General features: G+C 36.0%; 3 protein-coding genes across 6 annotated transcripts; all 3 read left to right on the top strand.

The window, feature by feature from the left end:
- The first annotated feature begins 591 nt into the window (after window positions 1-591).
- Window positions 592-11,695, top strand: LOC102577903 (LRR receptor-like kinase). 2 transcript variants are annotated; one of them, NM_001288513.1, is given in 18 exon segments: window positions 645-695; window positions 735-893; window positions 1,121-1,307; window positions 2,379-2,505; window positions 2,587-2,658; window positions 2,811-2,876; window positions 2,980-3,051; window positions 3,137-3,208; window positions 3,294-3,365; window positions 3,443-3,508; window positions 3,606-3,671; window positions 5,311-5,753; window positions 6,278-6,693; window positions 7,439-7,710; window positions 8,216-8,354; window positions 9,356-9,492; window positions 9,575-9,731; window positions 11,162-11,674. In NM_001288513.1, coding segments are annotated over 16 exon segments (2,379 nt in total). In that variant the 5' UTR covers window positions 645-695; window positions 735-893; window positions 1,121-1,201; the 3' UTR covers window positions 11,258-11,674.
- A 790-nt stretch (window positions 11,696-12,485) lies between these two features.
- On the top strand, window positions 12,486-17,754 carry LOC102580442 (secretory carrier-associated membrane protein 1-like). The gene is made up of 12 exons (XM_006357462.2): window positions 12,486-12,794; window positions 14,814-14,924; window positions 15,044-15,106; window positions 15,344-15,377; window positions 15,497-15,619; window positions 16,253-16,315; window positions 16,404-16,497; window positions 16,641-16,686; window positions 16,771-16,838; window positions 17,024-17,072; window positions 17,284-17,349; window positions 17,438-17,754. The coding sequence occupies exons 1-12, from the start codon at window positions 12,735-12,737 to the stop codon at window positions 17,522-17,524; spliced, it is 864 nt and encodes a 287-aa protein (XP_006357524.1). The 5' UTR covers window positions 12,486-12,734; the 3' UTR covers window positions 17,525-17,754.
- A 1,091-nt stretch (window positions 17,755-18,845) lies between these two features.
- LOC102579894 (pentatricopeptide repeat-containing protein At1g73710) lies at window positions 18,846-24,361 on the top strand. 3 transcript variants are annotated; one of them, XM_015313460.1, is made up of 5 exons: window positions 18,846-22,299; window positions 22,860-22,949; window positions 23,042-23,098; window positions 23,295-23,362; window positions 24,093-24,361. In XM_015313460.1, the coding sequence occupies exon 1, from the start codon at window positions 18,949-18,951 to the stop codon at window positions 21,985-21,987; it is 3,039 nt and encodes a 1,012-aa protein (XP_015168946.1). In that variant the 5' UTR covers window positions 18,846-18,948; the 3' UTR covers window positions 21,988-22,299; window positions 22,860-22,949; window positions 23,042-23,098; window positions 23,295-23,362; window positions 24,093-24,361. The 3 variants fall into 3 exon arrangements, with proteins under 3 accessions (XP_015168946.1, XP_006357522.1, XP_015168945.1); XM_006357460.2 differs by having other exon boundaries at window positions 24,089-24,361; XM_015313459.1 differs by lacking the exon at window positions 24,093-24,361 and adding an exon at window positions 23,580-24,060.

The raw sequence follows: 24,361 nt of genomic DNA, 5'->3' as shown, positions 1-24,361 counted from the left end.
ATTAAACGACACAACGGTTTAATTGACCGTTAATGGATAATAAACCAATGATTTCACTCCACCTGTCAGTATTAAGAAGCGAAGAAAACCACGCGTAGCATTCGCGAGTGGGATTAGAAATTCACTTCCTCTAAGTGGACTCAAAACACATGCATGTTTGAGTCGCTTACATTAAAATTTATTCGACACATTTCATTAGTGTGATGCAAATTTTCTCATGATTTTTTTTATTTTTTAAAAATGAAATTTATATATTTATAAACTATGTAAAAGGTATCATATGTCACAATAATTGATAAATCAAAATATTTAAAAGATATATGAAAAATTTATGGTCAAAAATAAATTTATTTGAATCTCAAAATCTGAAATGTGTCACATAAATTGAGACAAAGAAAAATACTATTTAGACGTAAATGTGCCGTTTAGCTTGATTTTTAATTTATATCTTCCAATTTAAGTGTTATTTATGCATATTCAAAATTGAAGATGGTAAATATCACGTGAAATCAAAGTTAAAAAAAACAACATAATTAGTGTATATATTATGTTTATTTATTTTAGAGAGAGAAAGTAGATAGAGAGAAAAAGAAAAGAAGACGAAGAAGTCTTCTTCTTAGTGTTGTTAATTTCTGCAACTTTCCACATTAAGCTTTTCAATTTTTTTCCAGCTATTTCCAAAAGTAAAGCCCCCCCCCCCCTCTCAAAATAAAACCCCCCCCCCCCCTCTCTCTCTCTCTCTCTCTCTCTCCAGATTTACAACTATTATTACTCTGTTAAAACAATGCTTTGCTTGCATTTTTAGTTTTTGTTCTTTTGTTTTTCAGCTCAATATCATGATGTTTTTTCTCAGCTTCTTCCTCATTATTTCTTCATAATTCACTTCATATTTGGTGGGTTTTTCCTTCTTGTTACTGTACTTCAATTTTTTACTTCTCCTTCTTCAACTGTCCAGAGTTAGTTTTTTTTTTTTGTTTCTAGATTTGTTCTATCCTTTTCTCAATTTTTGAATACCCATTTTGTTATCAGTTGGGTGTCATTGATTTGCTTCTTTTTGGTTGTGTTATGATGAATTTTGGGTTTGATTGAAGTACTGATTTTTATTTTTGGGCTCTTTCAGATTGGAGGTTTATGTATTGGTTATGCAGAGTGTGTTTCCAAAGAAAGAGTAGATTGAAGAAAAGGGTTACAGTTTGGATCAATGGGTGGGAAGAGATCTGTGTTAGGGTGCTTGAATTTGGAGATCTTGGTGGGGATTTTGTTAATTTTTGCTGTTCAGCTTTCAGATGAAACTGACCCCGGAGATGGTAAGGAACAACAAATATTAGTATTATATTTCGAGTTGTTTTGCGTTGAAGGAGAGGAATGCTAATTTTCATGTTTTGGGGAATGCTGGTTATGAGGGACTGAATTATGAGCTGAGCTAGTTGTTAACTTGAACTTTATTTTGGGTAAACGTTTTCAAGTCGGGGGCGAGCTGGAGTTATCGAAATTGGTCGGTTAAATGAATAGTCTTTATCCATTTCCGGAATTAAGTTGGGGCATGACGTTAGATATGAGGTTGCATAGGAAATGGATTAGGTAGAAGATTAGTAGGTAATGGAGTGTTGTCTTGCTTATCCTTTGATGCTGGTAGTCGTAGTATTTCCCTTGGTAGTTTCTCGTCCTTGGATTTGTGTTACTATTATTGCACTGTTTTGTTGCGGTTACCGTTTGTTTTTTTCTTCTCAGAATGCTTTGCCATGCTTTCTATAGTATTTCGCCACTATTTCTTCACTTCTGTTATTTCTTTTTTCGATATGCCTTTTCTTGAGCTGAGGGTCTATTAGAAACAACCTCTCTACCTCTTAAGCTAGGGGTAAGGTCTGCGTACTCTACCCTCCCCAAACCCCACTTGTGGGATTACATTGAGTATGTTATTGTTGTTTGAATTAATTTACAAACAACTCCATCATACACAAACAAAAAACCTTAAAAATAACCTAATCGTTTCACTTACATTCTCAAAAAACTTGCATGCCGCAGTTACCAATTCTACTAACAGTGGACAAGCTGTCATTATTTCAGAAAAAAAAAAGAAAAAGAGACAGTCCCAGGAAATTGAAGGGGGAGAAGAGGAAATGAAGTACTGACTCCTAGGTTGCTAGTCAAGTGTAGGGGGCTATGGCCTCGTCAAGTGATATGTAAATTCAACACATATTATTGTCCTAAATATCTACTAAATTGCCATCTTGATCGTGTAAACTTTGCTTGGTTTGAAGTTAGCATGCTTTAAATGTTTGGAATCAAATTTTCTAGTTCATTCATGATCAATATCAACAATATTCTTATATGGTTTGAAATTTCTAACTATGGCATTTTCCTTTCTGCTGGTCTAGTTGCTGCAATTAATGCCTTACATGCTTCCCTGGGATCACCTCCCCTTCCTGGCTGGGGTGTCGGTGCAGACCCATGTGATGGACAATGGCAAGGGGTCGTATGCCAGGAGACAAATATAATATCCATGTAACTACCTCTTATTCGTTGCAGCATTTCATGGATATTTGGAAGTCGTAATGTTAATCCTTCTAATCATCTTCTTTGCAGTCAATTAAATGCTGCTAACTTGGCAGGTGAACTAGGGGATAACTTAGCATCATTTTCTTCTCTCAAAACGATGTACGTGTACCCCACAGATATATCTCCTTCGACATATATTTGGTTGTGTTTTCTGTGCATGTGCTGCATATATTATGTGGATGCTTCCTTTTCTAGAGGTTTCTTTTATTGTGTGACATGTGAACAATAATTGTGGAAACTTCTTGTGGCAGAGATCTGAGTAACAATCACATCGGCGGAACCTTCCCATCCAGTCTGCCAGTTACATTGCAGAATATGTATGTATTATCATTATCCTAGAAGGGGAAACAGAGAATGAAGCTTGAACTATCACAGCTTACCTTTTGAGCAAACCATTTGATAGTCTTTACCTTTTGGCAGTTTTCTTTCAGATAATGATTTAGCCGGAAGTATCCCCAGTTCTTTATCTTCCCTAAGTCAACTGTCAGCAATGTGAGTTTCAGCTTATATTTTAGATTGGAGATTTCCCGTTACCGTAATCATGGTTCCAGTCAGCTATACTTCTCTTTTGTTTCAGGTCTCTCAATGGAAACCAACTGACTGGAGAACTTCCTGATTCCTTTCAAGGCCTTACAGCATTGGTTAATCTGTATGACACCAAGACAAAATCATTTCAATATTTCCATAGAGGTTTTTAATTGTCCATAACTGGTGGATTAATTGTATACTTGCAGTGATTTGTCAAGTAACAGTTTCAGCGGAGCTTTGCCGTCATCAGTAGGAAACTTGTCCTCCCTGACCACTCTGTGAGTGATTCTACATATTGTTGAATTGGTTTGTAATTTATGACCAATAGAAAAGCAGCTTATTTCTTTCTCTCCAGACATGTGCAGAATAACCAGCTTTCTGGAACTCTCGATGTTTTACAAGATCTTCCCCTCGCAGATTTGTACTCTTCGTCACCATTTTTAACTCAAATATTAATTCCAGGTCCATAGAATGATATAATATCGTACTAATATCTCCCATCTTTTGTGTCCCTCCAGGAATGTGGAGAATAACCTGTTTTCTGGGCCCATACCTCAGAAGTTGTTATCTATTCCCAATTTCAAGTAAGTACATTTCACTTTCTGCTTCTAATATTGTTGTTTATCTTCCAGCATGTAATCTACAATATATTCTTGGCCACCTATTACATTCTTGTGCAGTTGTGCCTCTTTGTTCGACACAATCTGCTAGACAGATATTCAGAAACTATGGAGACAGATTCCTTGTTGAAGTTCGATTATTACATGCCAAACTGCTCTGTACTTTTTGTTAATACTTAATACCCTCTTTCTTAAATCTGAGTGACAACCTTGATCAGCTTGTTATTCATGGACAATTAAGGCAGATAAGATCTGAAGGGCTACAATCGTTAACATAAACAATAATTGTACTCCACCCTCCTAAAGCTGCAGCACATGTATCATCTGTACTCAGCTTCATATTCCCTACCCACTTCAGACCATACTAAACTTTTAGTTAACATACTGGTGAATATCAAACTTCACTAAAGGGGAGAGTTTCTGTGCAAAATGACAAGACTTGAATAGGCTTCATCATCTCATTAAGTATAGATCAGCGGAAGAGTTCAGAGTGGCTTCTTTATTACACCCAAGTTTGTTGGTTGGCAAAAAAATGCAATTGCTATTGGCAAACTTCTCAATTTTCTGAACCTATACGTTTTAGACATTTTATGTGCGTAGAAATTTGTGTGTGAGTGTGTGTGTGTGTGTGTGTGTGTCTGTTTTTATGTAAGTTTGTGAATGCAAGACCTCGTTAAATTCCTATAAGCTAGAAAAAACCTTGATCTGAACTACATTACTCTTTCTCATAAGCAGGAAAAATATTATGAAATGTGTGTCGTGCTAGTCTGTATGTTAGCTGCACCATCTTTAACAATAGTATTTTAGAAAATTGTTGAGTCCCACATCGTGTAGCATGAGGAAGTTGACTCCTTTATATGGTCTTGGGCAATCTTCATCTCTTGAGCTAACTTTTGGGGTTGAGTTAGGCCCAAAGTCTTTTTTATACTATCGGAGATCTGATATGTTGAGGAGTATATTTATGTTGCAAAACCAGATTATGCTTACAGGTTTATGGCACTGACTTAGATTAGAATTGCTAGTGGGCACACTGCATATCAACAGCTTGAGTCCTAAATGTTAGAATAATTTCAAATTACATTAGGTAAAGTAGCCAAATTTTGATATCATCAGCACAATTACCTAAAAAAAGAATAATCCTAACACTATGCTGCTCAATTTAACAATTGGATAAAAAAACATCTAGCCTACACAATAAATTGGAAAAAATGTGACGTATACAAGCTAAAGGATTATAGTAGCACAAAACCATATGACACCCATATATGATGTATATGTCACGCTGGACCATGGACTGCCAAGCTGGATCATGGACTGCATTTTGGTCATATTTAAGTTCACTAGCGGGCTAACATTTATTTAAGTTTTGAACACAGGCGTGATTTTCATATCATGTTGTTCAATAAGATTTGTTTGCCGGGAAATTTGATTTATTGAACAATATTGGTAAGGGTACATATTGATCCATGCTAGGAAGATGTATCAGTTGTTTCATTATTTTTTTCAAGTGTCTTATATAGGTTTTGACTCTTGATTGACTTTAATTATGAGAATTGATGGCTAATGCTTTCATGTACTTACTAATTTTGTTCTTGACGTGCAGAAACACTGGAAATCCTTTCAACAGTGTCTCTCCTTTGTCTCCACCCAACAGTAGTATTGCCCCTTTGTCTCCACCTACTTCATTTACGAGACCCCCTCCAGCACCACCAGGACCACCCTTTTTTAAGCCTCCAACTTCAACACAGACACCACCGACTTCAGACAGAAAACCTGGACAAAAAGCTGATGGACCATCAGCAACTGCAGAATCTAGTTCAAAAGGAAGCAAAAAGTCTGTTAAAAGGGTAGTCTGGATATCCATTGCATCAGTTTTGTCATTTATAATATTGGTAATAGCAATCCTGCTCTTTCTGCCAAGATGCTTTAGGGAAAGGCAAGAAACTAATTGGTCCAGACGGCACGGAATAGCTCCTTATGTGGGCTCCAGGGAGAATCGTAGGGATAATGGTTTATTGGTCCTACCTGGACATGATGTAGAGAAAGGTACTGCAAATTATTAAACCTTTCAACTTTTATATCGTGTGTATTGTTGCTAGTATTTGTTAGTCTGGCTTTTTTCCTTAGTTCTTACAGGGAAAACTAGTACTCTTTAATTTAGGCTCTATTTGAATCTGCAGTCTTGACATCTAAGTATGCAGCTAAATATATAGTGGTTATCCATGTGCCCAGGGGCGGACCCACCCTTACCCAAGGCCTTCGTCAGAAAATTACATGGTATATAGAGGTCAAATTTTGATTTAATAAAATATATACAAGTATTGACACCTCTTGACACAAGTTAAAGGTTCAGTCTAGTGGTTAAGACATTGCTTAATGACTACAACCATTGACACCCCTTAATGACAATGGCCGCTACAGTATTGTCAAATTCTCTATTACAATCATAAACGCCCTACAAAAGATTCGTGAATTTGATATCTGTTTTTGCAACATTCAGAACTAATAAGCTATGACTCTTAACCTCTTCTACTCTTTGATGATAAGTGGACTTCATATGTTTTGAACAGCTCCTCCTCTGGTGAGGCCAAAGGAAGAGCAACAACCAAGGAGACCGGCCCGCACTCCCATGCCACAGCAGGAGCAGGAGTTAAATGTGCAAAACCTGAGGGCAGTACCAAAGAAGGATACTAGTGAGATAAACCTAAGCAGAATTGATATTGATTCGATGTTGCCACCACCTCCACCCCCACCACCACCTCCGCCACCGCCACCACCCTTTTCTCAAGAGAGAGTTATTGTGAAGCCAATTCCACCTGCCGACAATACTTCAATGAAGTTTCCCCACAGGCCACTTCCACTAACTTCTGTGAAATCTTACACAATCGCATCTCTTCAGCAATACACCAACAGCTTTTCTCAAGATAATCTGATAGGATCAGGAATGCTGGGAACTGTGTACAGGGCAGAGCTTCCAAAAGGGAAGGTATAAGTTATGAATGATATATAATGTACTGTAATTTGATACTCGAAATTACCAACTGTTTTCCTACCCTGCTGTATTCTCTTGAACCTAGATTGTCAGCTTTTCTCTTCTTATAATTTCCTTTTTTGGGGGTCTTTACGGTGTTCTGTGAGCACTAAAGATGCCTCTTATCTGTTGTTGCATTACGTATCTTGCTCTTGCATTTCTATGCTTAATTGCTTAAGAATGATTCACGGACTGATCGAATCATATGTAAATATGGTTTTGTTGGTGGAAATCCAAAGTCATATATATTAGGGTAAACTGTATTTCATAAATACAGATAAAAGCAAAATGACTTCCAATTGCTTCATAAGATATTTCTTGTAACTTAAATTTTCTTTAGGACGTTTTTTGGTTCTTATCCTATATAATCTTTAAGTGGCATTTTCTTCCAAATAAACAACACCATTGATCAACTGTTGTCATAGAACAATCAACATTCAAGTTGCATGAGCTTATCATTCTGATTTGTACCTTAGTTTTGTCATTTGCTGTATAGCAGGATCTGCCAAATACTGATGCATCTTTTCTAATGAGAAACTATTTTATAATCAGAATATACAATGTCCCTGTTTTATTTTCAGTGTACATTTATTTATCTGGCATGCAATCTTAACTCTCATCCCATTGCTAACATTATTTGAATCATTTGGTGGTCACATTGTGTTACTTCTGACACTTGACCCTTTGAATGCTTATGCAGTTACTTGCTGTCAAGAAGCTGGACAGAAGAATTTCCAATCAACAGAAGGATGATGAGTTTCTTGACCTAGTAAACAATATTGACAGAATTCGTCATGCTAACGTTGTCGAGTTGATGGGCTATTGTGCAGAGCATGGTCAAAGGCTTCTGGTTTATGAGTATTGCAGTAGTGGGACACTACAAGATGCGCTGCACTCTGATGATGAATTCAAGCAACAACTTTCATGGGATACACGGATCCGGATGGCTCTTGGAGCTGCAAGAGGCTTGGAGTAAGTAAAATAACCAGTCACATATACATAGAAACCACATGCAAATATACGAGTATATACATATGAGCTATGGAAAATCTGATGTTGAAGAGTTATTTGGCCGTGATCTATAAGAAATTTCTGTAAGCAGTACTAATAATAATTTAGCACTGGAAGGTAGCAAAGAACTCAAATCACAAACTAGTCCTGAACTTTCATGCCATGTACATACTACATGACATAAATGATAAAATACTGTTGGGAGATGGTCTTTATAAGTATATGTTAACATTATATTTGGTGCTGTATTTCGGTTTATACTACTTTCCATTCCTCCTCCACATGAGTTCATACAAGGGATGCTGAACACGATTGTTGAAAGAAAATATCCTCATAGTCATCCCACCCGTTAATTATTATTAGTGGGATTGCTAGGTGATCTAATTCTTAGATTTGCATGACAAGCGAGTTAAAGCAAATTTTAAATCTCATGTATTAATTATATTTGTTCTTTTATGCAATGAAGGTATCTCCATGAGGTCTGCGAGCCACCTATTATCCACAGAAACTTCAAATCTGTCAATCTTCTCCTTGATGAAGAGTTGGCTGTGCATATCTCTGACTGTGGTTTAGCTCCACTGATATCATCAGGTGCCGTGAGCCAGGTAACTTACCATCCAAATATTATGGATCAGACATTTACCTCTTGGGGTGGAATGGTCATTTTCTGCTTGCATTTCCAGTTGAAAGAAAAGCAAGTTTCAGGTTTATGATGGAAGTGAAAATGTGGACTAAGTAGTAGTTGTTAAGAAAGGAGTGTAATGATGATCAAAATGCTTCCAAGTAACACACCGGAGTAGAGCAGTAATTAACTACAAATGCAGTTTCTCGTAAATGGATAACTTATTGTTTAGAAATAGTTGATTTTGTAGTAGTGCCAGAAGTTATACGGTCAATTTCAGAAGGGTCAAGTCTTTTTCCCTGTAAATCTGGAAATCAGGAAACAAATCTAGCTAGTCTGAGACTACCTGGTTGCCCAGCTAGTCTGAAGTATTTGTCATGTTTTAGGCTTTTATAACATTTCAATGCTTCACGAGATCTAATAGACACTAGTGGAATTTGTAAGCAGGAGAGTAGATCCTTTCCAACATATGCTGGACTTGCCTTCTCATCTTCACCCCTTGACAAAGAGATGAAATTTAGTGATCCTTGAAACTGTTCCCAACATTCTTCAGAAGTAGTTTTGCCGCTGCACATTTAATATGATGGTGACAAGCTCCTGTATTTTTTTCCCTGTTGGAGAATTTTGACTTCTAAAGATGTGGGAAGAACAGTTTCACTATGTTAGTTTGACCTAGTCATACATAAAGACACTCTACAGGTGCTTTTGTTAGATGGGTTTTCAGAAACTTAAATTCTATTTTATTTTTATGAAGTCCACATTATCTCCTCTCATTAATAAGAAACAGTAAAACACAAGATTGAACTAAACAAGACATCACGGATATGACTGGTTTTTTCACTTGTACTTCGTATGATTATAGATCTGCTACTCTAGGAGCATGTGGATCATCAATCTTTGCTGAAACCTTACCTTTTTTGTTTTTCTTATGCACTGTGCCGAAGAATTTGAAATTGAATAAGTGAAGTTGTACTTGATTTTCAGTTGTCAGGACAACTTCTTACAACCTATGGCTATGGTGCCCCAGAATTTGAGTCAGGGATTTACACTTCTCAGAGTGATGTTTACAGTTTTGGCGTGGTGATGCTGGAACTCTTAACGGGCAGAATGTCATATGACCGGTAAGGCCATTTGCATCTCATTGAATAAATTTTGTTGTCATGTTTTCTCCCAGCTTTATCATTACCTATATATCATATTCAGAACTCGAAGTCGAGGAGAGCAATTCTTGGTCAGATGGGCAATCCCTCAGCTACATGATATTGATGCCTTGACAAGAATGGTTGATCCTTCTCTCAAAGGAAAGTACCCACTTAAGTCATTATCACATTTTGCTGACATAATTTCCCGCTGCGTTTTGGTGAGTTTTTTAATCCTTTCTTTTATTACAAGTGAGTAATTTGTCCAAATCTCCATTTTCTTCAATCCTTAATCAAACTTTGGGTACAAATGAGGAAAAAGGTAACATGGAAAATGATTTATTTCTGTCACAGAAAATAAAATAAAAAGTAAAAGGAAGGAGCTGTACTGTGTCAAAATAGGAACTCTACACATGGTGTCTTTTGTTTTTTATAGCCACTAGATTATGAATTATTTACCAGTTTAAGGACATCTGTGAATCTGTAGTATGAGATGTACCAGGTTTATAGGCATAGTTAAAAGTTACAGGGAGTGGAAACATCCCATGTCGATGTTCCGATATCGTTTTCTGCTCAGGTGTCTGAATGCCTTTTCATGACTCGTTGAAGAGTGTGTGTATGTTGTAGTTGAAGCAAACAACACTAGGAAAGTCTGGATCAATGAACAATTTACCAATAATACCCTATTCACCAAATTAAATCTTGTGGCAGAATACGCATGGTTAACTAGCACACAATCACACACCAAACAAATAAATAATAAAAATAACACAAGGAATTTACTAGGTTTGTCAAAACCCATTTCCTCGGGGAAGAAGCGGAGAGAATTTTCCACTATAAAAGATAAGAAAACAGTACCAAGAGATCCCCTATTACAACCCTTTTAAATACCCAAGTGTTTGCCCAATCCAACTGCCCCAGTCTAACAATATAAGCAAATAATAGTGGTTCGAAGCTTTTCGGGGTTGGGTCACATTTCGGATCTGCCAGAATCCAGACACAAAGCTGTAGAAGCAACAGATATATTATATTTGCTTTCCTTCTTCTGCTTATTGTTCTCCTGTCTTATTGTTTATTCGGTGGGTGTTGGATTTTTCACTAGGTAATATGCAATTTTTTGTACAACCAAATGCTTGTGTATGTGGGGGAGAAGAAGAATGAGGCACCACTCTATTGATTGGATATTTGATTGCAACTGATATATCCATTGTATTTATATAATGGTCAAATTTTCAATGTTTCAATGAACAGAAATCGATACTGATAAGTTAAAAGGAACCAAGTAGTTGGTGTAACTCCAATGTGAAGCCTGTTCACAGTGTCCTCCCCATTATCATCTTTCAGTTACCCTTCTAGCAATGACAGAGAAGAGATTAAATGCATCATATGATTTCTTAGGGACTATTTCCATTTGGCTCCACCTTCCATATCCTATTCCCGCTATCTTATAGATTGATCGCACTCACAATTGTGTGCAGAACAACTAGTACAGAGTACTATATTACTGTTAATCAAGGAAGAGTGAAGTAGTTTTCGTGTGGCTGTTTTCTGAAGCCCATCTCATATCTCTTCCTAGCATGACTAAGATTTAGCTGTTGTATAGGATTTGCCTTTGCATTTTGTTGTAACTATCTTTAATATTTCCTTGCAGCCTGAGCCTGAATACAGGCCACAAATGTCAGAAGTGGTTCAAGACCTCATACAAATGATAAGAAGAGAATCTCCCAGTAGATCCGATGAAGAATGATTTGAACCAGACATGCATGCTATAGCAGATTCAGGCATGGAGTAACCAAGACTTCCAAGATTTTTTTACTTTTGCAAAGAACTTAACTCGAACTGAGATACTTGGAACCAAAGATTTTGAGGCTGTAGATGCAGTGCCCTGCCAGCAAAGCTTCATACCTCCAAGACAAAGGGCTGGCTAGAAACTGCACGATTTCCACCAACACAGCTCGGGTTATCCTGATTCTTAGTACAATTTTTTGCAATCATTCTAATGTTCATTTATAGTCCAAACAGAAACCACAATGCATAAAATGCACTAACCCCATTGTTTTGAGAGCTTATTTATGGTTGTTAATTGGTATATCTGAAGTTGTAAATCTTTATTTGTTCTGCTGTACATTTTCAATTGTTTGTACAAGAATATTCTTCACACTTTCAATATGGACTTTCTGTAGCACATTTTTCAGCCTTCAGTATCATCATGGATATATTTAATAATCACTTGAAGGTTGTAATTTTATAATTCCTCCAAACATTATGTTTTTTTTTTACTTTTTCTAGTTGGTTAAAACTACCAAAAGCGCATGAGGTTACCAATTAGTGGCCAGATTGAGTATAGAATTCTTTATGAAAAAACTGTTTTTCCGTAATTACATCTAGAATATTTTTCCTTAAATTGTGAGCTAAAATTTGGCATTATTTGGCGCATCACTTTTTACCTTTTTCCTACCTTGTGGTTAAATGATGTTTTTATCTTTTCTCTTCTTTTAGAAATAAAAACTGAGGTAGGGGATTACAATATAGAGAATCCAACGTGTGTACACATATTATATGTCTACTTATTCTCAATCCATAGTATTTATTTCTAAGGTTTTTGTCATTTCTTTTAGACAAGACGTTTTCTTAAATGCCTCACTTAATTAACAATCGAAATAGTGATAGATTTGAAAGAAGAAAAATTTACTAGTAATAAATAATATTTTGTTTTCTTAAACATTAATTATTTTGAAATCGGATGGAATATATATTTATTAATTTAAATTCACTCATTTAGCTGCAGTTAAGTGAAAATAAAAAGAAACTGAATCAAGACTCAAGTTCACCTATAGCCGAATAAATAGATAAGAATATCCCATAAAATTAGTAAAATAGTCTCGAGAGTAATTAATATTCGTAGTCAAATGCGGGATAAAATAATTTCATTGGATATCCTAATATTGTTATCTCCATATAAATAGAGTGAGTGATAACTGTTTAAAGCCTTTGTCTCTGCTGTCATCCCGTGAATGAATAGCTACTTTGTAACGTGCAGTGCAATTTCTACTGGCAAAAAGAAGAAGAATATTAAAGCAGAAGCAAATTCAGGGAAGAAAAAAGTAGTACAATATCACTCTATTTTCACAAAAAAGTGAATACATATTGGAAATCTAAAACCCAAGTTGTTCAAGATTCAGATTTGAGCTTGTTTGCACATTTCCAGATCTGTGGAATAGGTGATGGCTGGGCGTTACAATGACAATCCTTTTGCTGAAGAAGATGAAGTGAACCCATTTTCGGTATATACCCATAGACTCATTTTTACTCTTCTTAAGTACTAGTACTATCTTGTGTGACATTTTGAAAATTGTGGGTTTTAACGATATGGGCTTTTGAGGGGGTAAATTTCTTGTGTTAAAGATATGTTTTTTTGCAGAAAGTGAATACTGGGTGTGGAGTTTTGTTTTGTTGGTACATATTTTCAGATCTGTTACTAAGATTGTGGATCGTGTTTTCCTATTCAACTTCTTTTTTGGGAGAATGTAATTGAAATGTTTAGTCTGGGTTAAAATAATTCTGCTTCTCTAGGATTTGGGAGCTATTTGAATTTCAGTGAACGAGCTTGTAGTAATTGAGCTATTGGAGAATTGAGTTGTGGCTTGATTTTCTTATCAGAATCATGCAAGATGACAATGTCTGGGGTGGGATTGTTAGATTAGGTGAATAAAGTAGTTTCTGCAATAGAATGGGAATTTTTTTCTATAGAGTGATGGAAGATTAAGGGTGTGTTCAGTATGAAGGGAAATGTTTTCTAGGAAAATAAGTGGATTTCTACTTATTTTCTTGTGTCCGGTACACAAGCATAAAGTATTATTCTAAAAACATTTGTGTATAATCTAGACAAATAATATGAGAGGTGGTGTGGTGGGGATGGGGGATACGCGGTTTGGGGTGAAGATGAGGTGTGATGGAGGGTGGAGAGGACACTCAATGTGGAATGCTACTTGTTTTCCCTACTTCCATTAGGGAAGTCATTCTTAAGGAACTTGTTTTCCTAGAGAAAAAGTTTTCCAAAAGTTTTGACCAACCGAACATGAGAAAATCGGATGTTTTCCCTCATACCGAACACAGCCTGGAAGAAAAAATATCAGTTGTTTGAGCAGGAGGAGAAGGGTGGGAATTTTGTTGCCTTAGCACAAGTGTCAGAATAATACAATGTGGCTGCAGTCTCAGAATTTATTTTTTGGGATAATAGTATTCAGTATGACATCTTTGGGATGATTGGTTGTTGTTTGGTATTTATGGATATTGTGCTCAGTGCTGATTTAACTTTGGCAGATAGAACTTACATTTTTCCATTTGTATTTTGCTCTTTCCCACAAATTATTACTTGAATCGTGCTTCCTTTTCTTTTCTTGTTTTTTAGTTTTTTATGTGCTTCATATTTTTCTTGTTTTAGGACCGAGGACCTCTACATAAGGTTCAATAGAACTGGCCCATTTTATATGAACACGATAAGATTTTCTTCCAAAATTCTTGGGAGTTTTCTCATTTGAAAACTGAGTTGCGAAGATATGGAAAAAGAAATTATTACATTTTCTTGAATTCTAAATAATCTTATGTAATAAACGTGCAAAATTTTTCTAACCCCATGAAAGGCCCAAGTGCTGCTGAAAAAGGTGGATCACACTAAAGTTTTCTCATAAAAATCAAGCCTCATCTCTCGGATAAAGGAAGCAATTCCTACCAGAGTGTGGATCATCCTAGTTAGCCAGTGTAGCAGTTTACAGCCATATAGATATTGGGATTTGATTTTATTATTGATACTAGGGTCCCCAACCAAGTATCTTAATACTAGCTTCTAAGGCCTTCTGATAACCTGTCAATGTATTTAACAAAATGGTAATGCATTTGCAACTAGTGTGGTCAGCAAAATGAGGGGAAGTAGTTTGTCTCCTTAGCTATTTCAAAATCAATTTTGTCTACACACCCTACTAGCAAAATGTACAACTAAGGGCTGATGTTTATGCATTTGTGTTTTATTAAGACCTTGTCCTCTGTCCACAATGTAACTTACGGACTTCATTGACATTGGGATTATCAATCTAGTTTGATATTCTGAAATAATTGGAGCAGGAAATTTTCAATCTCGTAAAAGCTGATGAATTGTTTCTTGTGTGCATATTATGCAAGACTTCATCTTCATTCTTGAATAGTGAGAATATCCATTTGCATATTCTTCTTTTTAGTCTTAGTAATGGTACACGGGTACCTTACTTGCGCATATTATGGCACTTAGTACTTACTAAATTCTGCAGAATAATGGAAGTGTTCCTGCTGCTACAAACTCGAGGCCTTATCCTCTTCCTCATGAACCTGCCGGCTATGATCGTGGCGCAACCGTTGATATTCCTCTTGATGGTTCAAAGGTAAAAGAATGATTTGATAAATTGAATTTGCACTTTTTTCTTCCCTGTGACTACTATACCTGTGTTCATTTGGAGTATAGGTTTGAGTGATCATGTATTTTACTCATATAACTAATCAGGACATGAAGAAGAAAGAGAAAGAACTCCAAGCTAAAGAGGCTGAATTAAAGAAAAGAGAACAGGTGGGTTGTTACTCTACATTTATGTCTTGCGTATCTTCCACAATAGAAAACACAAGTTCTTTCTATTCTATTGCTTGTTAATTATGGAAAACGTGCAAGATTATCTACTACCAAATAATTATTGTTGTCTTGCTATAGATGATATTATCTCTTATTTGGCTCAAGGTGCTGCGGGCTGTCTTTTCCTTTTAGGCATTTTGTATATTATTAATTGTCAGTTTTATTGGTCTAATATAGGAACTTAAAAGGAAGGAGGATGCAATAACAAGAGGTAGTTTTCTACTGTATACACGCTTGTCTTTACAGTCTTTGAACTAATTCAGGGCTTTTGCTTCTTTTTTTTCCTCTGCTAATTGACTTTAGTTCCAATCTTTCTTTTTCCTTTTTCAGCTGGTGTAGTGATTGACGACAAGAATTGGCCACCTTTCTTCCCCATCATTCATCACGATATCGCAAATGAAATTCCAATTCATCTACAGAAGCTGCAATATGTTGCATTCACTACATTGTTGGGTATGTCTGTATGTCTTCCCTATAAATATCTTCTCTATGGATGCTATTAGTGCCTCTATCTTGACCTTTCCAATAAGTAATCTTCAACCTTATAGGTTAAACTGACCTGAAAGATTTGGATGCATATTACTTTACCAATGTTCCAAAAAAAAAAGAAGATTTGGATGCATATTATTATTATTTACTACTTTCTTGGTTGACTATGTTCCAAAAAAAGAGAGTGTTCTGTATGGTATTCCAAGCTACCTATTTGCATAATAGTAGCATTTATGCTCCCAAAGACTTTAAAACATAAACTCAATCTTTTAGACAAGCTTTTTGTGCAAATGGTTTTAGTGACACATGGATTAAGAGGGTCTACGATTTCCTCTAAGTGCCTGCTATTGTCTGTGGAATTTGGGGCAAAGATTTGAAAGTCATACTAGTTCATATCACTTGTAGCTGTACATCTCAAAACTACCAGTTCAAATGGAGATAAAAGAGAATGAAGGAAATTTTCTAGATGATTTTTGTTAGAATGATTCATTACAGTCATTTTCTTTCTTTTATTGTTCAATCAGACTACTTTCTTGGAACTGATTTCTTTAGTTAATGCTCATATGGTTGAGTGACATTGGACATGGTAAATTGCAGGTCTGGCAGTCTGTCTTGTATGGAACCTTGTTGCTGTCACCTTAGCTTGGATCAGAGGAGAAGGTTGGGGTTGCGCTGGAACTTCATTTACTGACCTCTCTTATTCTTTTGTGAAAATTAACCATCTAAGGTTTACATTTTATTGTTGTAGGTCCAACTATCTGGTTGCTTGCTGTTATCTACTTAATATCAGGTGTCCCAGGAGCCTATGTATTGTGGTATCGGCCTCTCTATCGTGCAATGAGGTACATATTGTGCTTCCTTATTGTGGAGAAATAGTTGTGTGCTCACCTATGGGAGGGAATTGATTATATTATTTTTCTTTTTATTTCTGTAGTGTGATTGTCCCTTCCAAAAGAGTTTATTCTGATATTCATTTTGTTTGCAGGACTGACAGTGCGCTGAAATTTGGGTGGTTTTTCTTAAGTTACGTGGTAAATACTACATTTCCTTTTTAGTTTTTCTTTAAACTGCTGCATTGTTACTGAGGACTCTGAGTACCTATTTTCATCTTGTAGTTTCACATTGGATTCTGCATCATTGCTGCTGTGGCACCTCCAATTTTCTTCAAGGGGAAATCTTTGACGTAAGTTACCTTTTTATGTTAAGTGGGCAATGGTTGTTGGTACAAGATGTTTCTTGGATATGCAGACCATGTTTGGCTATTGAGTTATATTTAGTTATATAGCTAATCTATGTTACCATCGATAATATGATGCCTTCTTCTTAAAAAATAATGGCTCATTCTTTTTCCATTTCCTTGTTTAACAGTGGTATCTTGCCTGCAATTGATCTTTTAGGCTGGCATGCTTTGGTTGGGGTAAGCTTTTATATTTTTGTCTCAAAGTTTACCTTAAAAGCACTACTGAGTTGTATATTTCATCTGAGTTTGTATTCATGCTATTTGCTATATCAACAAATCTTAGCTTTTCTTTGTATTAAAAGAATCTGATGAGTAATTCTTTTCCCATGAAATAGTACATTTTGCTTGTAAATTTGCTTCATTTCTTAAACATGATTTTCGTTTGCAGATATTCTACTTCATTGGAGCTGGATTCTTCTGTCTTGAAACACTGATGAGCATATGGGTTATACAGGTTTAGTCATCTGCCTCTCTTTGTCATACTACTTTGGTTGGTTTTGTCTCACCCCAAGCATCTTTCAATTTTGCTCCGCCTTGTGCAGCAAGTCTACATGTATTTCCGGGGAAGTGGAAAGGCTGCAGAGATGAAGAAAGAGGCTGCAAGATCGACTATGATGGCTGCACTATGACGACATTATTGTAGGGTCATTCGAGCATATGCAGTTTTGGTCTTCGGGTTTGTTAAATTCTTTGATTGCTTTCATCAGTACACAACTTAACTGGATATACCTGAATGATGCAAATGTAATTCTGGAGTACATAGTGATATCAATGAGTAACACTTGCCCTTTCTTTTGGACAGTCTGTTGTTATGTGGATATTCATAGTAATTTGATGCTCATTGTGCCATTTTTCTCAATTTATATGGCAGTATTCGGATTTCGAGAGTCAAACTAGTTATTTGACAGATTTGTGGCTATACAAGATGTTATGCAAATAAGTTGCATATAATTTTCAAGTAATGTATGTTTATCCTGTTAATTCTTCCTATGCAAGAAGTGGAATAATTAGGCAGAGGAAGAGTAGAATGCAGAAGAGACAATTTGGTTTTCTTATTTGTTCATTGTATAATCTGTTCACTATAAAACTAACAATACATTTTTTTTTTTCTTATTACAAGCCACAAAATTATTTTTTTAATTAAAATTGCATAAGTTCTCATAAGTCAAATATTGTTGGAAATTTTCTTTTCCACAATCTCTCATTCTCTATATAAATATATCCTCCAATTGGTCCAACCAAATTCTTAATAAAACTTTGTAATGTTTTAAGAATCATTTAGTTTGCAAACAAAATTATGTTGAGAGTAAAAAGTTTGATAAACTAACACCAAATTTTAGGTATAAATTTACCTTCGAATTAGTTATAAATTCAATCAAATAAAATATAAATACTTAATTATCGAATATTCCATCTTATCCCATAAATGTGTTGGTTAAAAATTGTCTTGCTGTATTTTTCCAAAAGATAAATGAATAATGGTAAATAGCACAAAGATTTGGAAAAGCTTTTTGTAGTAATAATCTTTTTTGGAGAAAAAAATTTGGTGCAAAACACGTTAAAACAAGTCGTAGTTTTGTCTTTTCTTAAAAATAAATAAATAAATTTGTGAGTCTATTTCTGTGGAAGAAGATTTTTTCTTTAATAAGTCCCTCTTTACTCAAAAATCTTCAACAACAAAATACTAGTAAAATCTCATAACTAAGATTCAGGAAGAATAGAGTATACGTAGATTTTATCATTACCTCGTAGAGATAAAAAAAACGATTACTATTTTCAAAAAGTTCTCGACTCATATACAACTATTCCAAATATAAAAAGGGAAATATAACAAATCTTCAATCTAACAACTTCTTTATTTCAAATTGTTTTTTTTTTCAACAAAAAAAAAAATCTTCATAAAAATAAACTTAATTTTAAACACTTTTTTTCCTCCAGGAATATCTTTCTTTATTTCTGGCCGGCAGCTTATTTCCTTTTTTTCAGCTGTTACAGTTGTTAATGAGTAAATAAAATTTGCTTATTTTCTTGTTCATCTGGAAACAAGCCGAAAATGGTGCTTCAAACATACACTTCCATGGTGATTGGAACACCTTATGAAGCTCCACTTCAATCTCAACCTATTACTTCATCTCAAAACCTTAATTCTCATTTCAATTTTAGGGTTTTTCTAGGGTTTAACTTACACAGTTTTACCCAAAAACAAATCTGTAAATCTCAACCTTCATCCAAAACTAACCACCCATTACACAGAAACATCAAGATTCTGCAACCCCACAAGCTAAAACTTCAAGGAGATGATAAAGATAGGGTTTTTATAGGGTTTAAGCTACAGTGTCATTCAAAGGCTGAAGCTTTACCTTCAAGAACGGTTATTAATGGTAAAAGGAAGGGATATGGAGGTATATTACCTTCGATTTTGCGTTCTTTACGCACAGAAAGTGATGTTGAGAAAACCCTTAATTTGTATTATGGGAAGCTTAGTCCTAAAGAGCAAACTGTGATTCTTAAAGAGCAGAGTAATTGGGGAAAAGCTCTTCGGGTATTCGAGTGGATGAAATCGCAGAAAGATTATGTTCCGAATGTAATTCACTATAATGTTATACTTAGAGCACTAGGTAGAGCTAAGAAATGGGATGAGTTGAGACTTTGTTGGATTGAAATGGCGAAGAATGGTGTTTTTCCGACGAATAATACTTATGGAATGCTTGTTGATGTGTATGGGAAAGCAGGGTTGGTGAAGGAGGCTCTTTTATGGATTAAACATATGAAGTTGAGGGGAATTTTTCCGGATGAGGTTACGATGAATACAGTTGTTAAAGTTTTAAAGGATGCAGGGGAATATGATAGAGCAGATAGGTTTTATAAGGATTGGTGTACTGGGAAGATTGAATTGGATGATTTTGATTTGGATTCTATAGATGACTCTGAACCTTTTAGTTTGAAACAGTTTTTGTTGACTGAGCTTTTCAGGACCGGAGGGAGGAACCCGTCTAGAGTTTTAGATAATGAGAAAACTTGTAGGAAACCTCAAATGACAGCCACCTACAATACTCTGATTGATTTGTATGGAAAAGCTGGTCGCTTGAAGGACGCTGCAAATGTGTTTAATGAGATGTTGAAATCCGGTGTGGCTTTGGACGCTGTAACATTTAACACTATGATCTTTATTTGTGGAAGTCATGGCTACTTGGAAGAGGCAGAAGCATTGCTGAATAAGATGGAGGAAAGAGGAATATCTCCTGATACTAAAACATACAACATCTTCCTGTCTCTTTATGCTAATGCAGGTAAGATTGATAGGGCTCTTCAGTGGTACAGAAAGATAAGGAGGACGGGACTTTTCCCTGATGCTGTGACTTGTAGGGCTATTATTCGAACACTATGCAAGCAAAATATGGTCCAGGAGGTTGAAAATGTGATTAGTGAAATTGAAAGTTTAGGTATGTATATAGATGAACACTCTCTCCCTGTTATTATGAGAATGTACATCAATGCAGGGTTGATCGATCGTGCAAAGGCAATTTTTGAGAAGTGTCAATTGAACGGTGGGTTCTCATCGCCAGCTTATGCTGCCATCATTGATGCATATGCTAGTAAGGGACTTTGGGCAGAAGCCGAGGATGTGTTCTTTGGTAGAACAGACAAGGTTATTCAGAAGAAAGCAATTGCAGAATATAATGTCATGATCAAGGCATATGGAATCGCAAAGCTATATGATAAAGCTTTCTCGCTCTTCAAGGGAATGAAAAACCAAGGGACATGGCCAGATGAGTGCACTTATAACTCTCTAATCCAAATGTTCTCTGGGGGTGATTTAGTTGACCAAGCCAAAGAGCTCTTAGCCGAAATGCAAGGATTGAGATTTAAACCTTCATGTTCTACCTTCTCTGCACTCATTGCTAGTTATGTGCGCATGAATAGGCTTTCTGATGCAGTTGATGTCTTTGATGAAATGTCCGAAGCAGGTGTAAAACCAAATGAGGTTGTCTATGGTACTTTAATTGATGGGTTTGCTGAAGCTGGTAAATTTGAAGAAGCTATGCATTATTTCCATGTCATGAATGACTCTGGGATTCAAGCTAATCAGATAATCTTGACTTCAATGATTAAGGCTTATAGTAAGCTTGGATCAGTAGAGGGAGCGAAAAAACTGTATGAGCAGATTAAAAACTTGCATGGAGGTCCTGACATCATTGCATCCAATAGTATGCTCAATCTGTATGCAGACTTTGGAATGGTCTCGGAAGCAAAAATGATATTTAATCATTTGAGGGAGAAAGGTCAGGCTGATGGTGTTACTTTTGCAACCTTGATTTATGCATACAAGAATATGGGTATGCTTGATGAAGCCATTGAGATAGCAGAGGAGATGAAGCAGTCTGGACTTTTAAGAGATTGTATGACATTCAATAAGGTAATGGCATGTTATGCCACAAATGGGCAGCTTGTTGAATGTGGGGAATTGCTGCATGAAATGATTAACCAGAAACTTCTGCCAGATGGGGGCACATTTAAGGTTTTATTCACAATATTGAAAAAGGGAGGTTTTTCGGTAGAGGCAGTTAGACAGCTCGAGTTGTCTTACCGAGAAGGTAAACCTTATGCCAGACAGGCAGTGATAAGTGCTGTTTACTCTGCAGTAGGCTTGCACACATTTGCAATTGAATCCTGCAGCGTTATCACACAACCAGGACTGGGACTCCATCTCTTTGCTTACAATGTTGCAATATATGTGTATGGAGCTTCATCCCAAATTGATGAGGCACTAAAAATATTTATGCGAATTCAAGATGAAGGACTGGAACCAGATATTGTCACATTTATTAATCTTGTAGGTTGCTATGGGAAAGCTGGCATGGTTGAAGGTATAAAGCGGATATATGGCCAGTTAAAATATGGACACATCGAGCCCAATGAGTCATTATACAACGCAATCATAGATGCCTATAGTGATGCAGGCAGATATGACCTTGCTGATTTGGTTAGTCAGGAAATGGAACTCGATTTAGTTGTGAAGAAGCTTACAGAATCTGAAGGTGTTGTGGATGAAGTTTCTGAAGGTGGCAAAGGAGTAGATTCAGAAGGTTGATAAACCCATCAAGGCTAAGTGTGGCCTTGTGCTCAGTAGCATTCTTGACATATCTTATGTAATTTGAATTGACTAGCTTCTATTTTGTGCCCTTATATGAGCCTTGTTTGTTATATAATTCGAGTTGAGCCTTTTGGGTTGAGTCAGAAGAACTGGAAAAATGAGCATGACCATGTTTGGTGTGAAGGTGGAAGAAAGAAAAGAAGGCAAAAATGGACAGCCATCTATTGGTCTTGTTTATCGACATCCAATAGCTAAAATTGGTTTTACTCCAGCTTATCCTGATTTGTGTACAGCTTGGCGACTCCTTAGGTAACATTCCCCATTCCCTTCAGCTTCAGCAACCTTTTGAACTGATGGTAATGTGTTTTAGGATTAGTAGAAGTAATAAAAACTGTTGAATTGCATGAACATATGAGAAGGTGAAAATTCTTCTTTATATTTTTTTATGATGGATGGTGGTGTAACTTGAATCCATAGACCTCTAAAGCTTAAGCTGTTGCGGAGTCGAACATGCTTTTATTTACTTAATCACGTCTTCAACAAAGAAAGGGACAAAAGACAAGTTCTATTAGATTTTCTTGTTTGCTTTCTCCATATTGTTGTATCCAATGTTAGTAAAGCATAGTTGTTTATCCTTGCTTTCAGTTTAGTTACGCGGATTGATAGGAAAAAGGTAAAAAAATGTTTTTTTGATCCACCGAACAGCTGTTGAAAAATATCCAGGGAATAGAATGTTGGGATGGTGTAATTTTAAGGGTGGAAAGGTGAAGTACAATGTTGTCTACCTATCTGGATTTCTGTCATCGTTAGTGTTAGTGGAGTATAAAATATTTCTCTGTATTTACTCACCATCTTCCTTTTTAAAATAGTGGAGTCCTTATAACTGGAAAACCTACAAAGAAGCTTATGAAGAGATTTTGCAGACTGGTTCTGCATTAGGGGCTCACGGTATTGAACATGTAAGCAATAGGCTCACTTAGTATTTGTATCAGTTTTTGCTTCTTAAGAATGTCACGTGTATCAAATGCAATAATATTTGAATGTGTAACAGGGTGCTCGAATTGGAATTTATGGAGCCAATGGTCCTTAGTGGATAGTAGCGACGGAGGTTAGTCTATGCTTTTGACCGCATGTGATCATATTGTGTTTAATTTTGTCAAAAGAGTTATCCATTCTCATCATTTGATAATTAAGGCAATTTAGTTTGTTTTCAGGCTTGTAGTGCCTAGTTTGATATGTGTCCCTCTCTATTATACTGTTGAGTTGTTTATTGAGCACTATGTGTACTTCTTTTCATCTTGTAGTTTCACGTTGGATTCTGCACTGCTGCTGCTGCGGCACCTCCAATTTTCTTCAAGGGGAAATTCTTGACGTAAGTTGTTTTATTTTTTTATGTTAGAATGGGCAATGGTTGTTGGTACAAAACATTTCTTGTATTTGCAACCAGTTGAATTCCCTTCCTGTTCGAGAGGACCATGTTTAGCTAGAGTTATATCAGTTCTCTTAGCTAATTTACGTTTTCATTGATAATTTGATCTATCCTTGTTTAACAAAAATGATTCACTTCTTTCATTTCCTTGTTTTAACAGTGGTATCTTGCCTAGAATTGATCTTTTAGGCTAACACATGCTTTGGTTGGTGTACGCTTTTATATTTATGTCTCAAAGTTTACCTTTGAAAGCACTACTGAGTCGTATATTTCATATGAGTTCGTATTCATGCTATTTGAGTATATCAATTCTTGACTTGTCACTCACAGGGGCGGAGCCAGCCTTCTGTGAGGGGGGTCATCCGACCCCCCTCAGCGGAAAATTTTACTATTTATACATAGTTAAAATTATTTTTTATGTATATAGAATAGATGTCGAACCCCCTTCGATTAGTTCATATGTTTAGTTCTTCAATTATTGAACCCCCTTATTAAAAATCCTGGCTCCGCCACTGGTCACTCATAGTAGAATTCGATGAGTAATTCATTTCCCTTCACATCAGACATTTTGCTTGTAAATTCGCTTCTCATCCTAAAACTTGTTTTTCCTTTGTCATATTACTTGAGAAGTTGTGTACATTTTTTTCAAATTTGCTCCACCTTGTGCAGCTAGTCTACATGTATTTCCGGGGAAGTGGAAAGGCTGCGGAGATGAAGAGAGAGGCTACAAGATCGACTATGATGGTAACACTATGACGACATTTTTGTAGGGTCATGCAGTTTTGTTAGTTCTGTGCTAAGATAAGATTCATGTTGTCTGGATCATGTTGAATCTATGCATTCAATTGAGAAATTAAGGAACTGGATAACCTTCCCCTTTTGTGCTCCATGAAATCGAAAATACAACTAAAAGTTTGAAATAGAAGTATCCCATCCGTCTTA

This window comes from Solanum tuberosum, unplaced genomic scaffold, assembly GCF_000226075.1.
Source record: "Solanum tuberosum cultivar DM 1-3 516 R44 unplaced genomic scaffold, SolTub_3.0 scf00233, whole genome shotgun sequence".
Taxonomy (NCBI): Eukaryota; Viridiplantae; Streptophyta; class Magnoliopsida; order Solanales; family Solanaceae; genus Solanum; species Solanum tuberosum.
The sequence above is the reverse complement of the archived record's forward strand: the minus strand, read 5'-3'. Positions and strand labels throughout refer to the sequence as shown.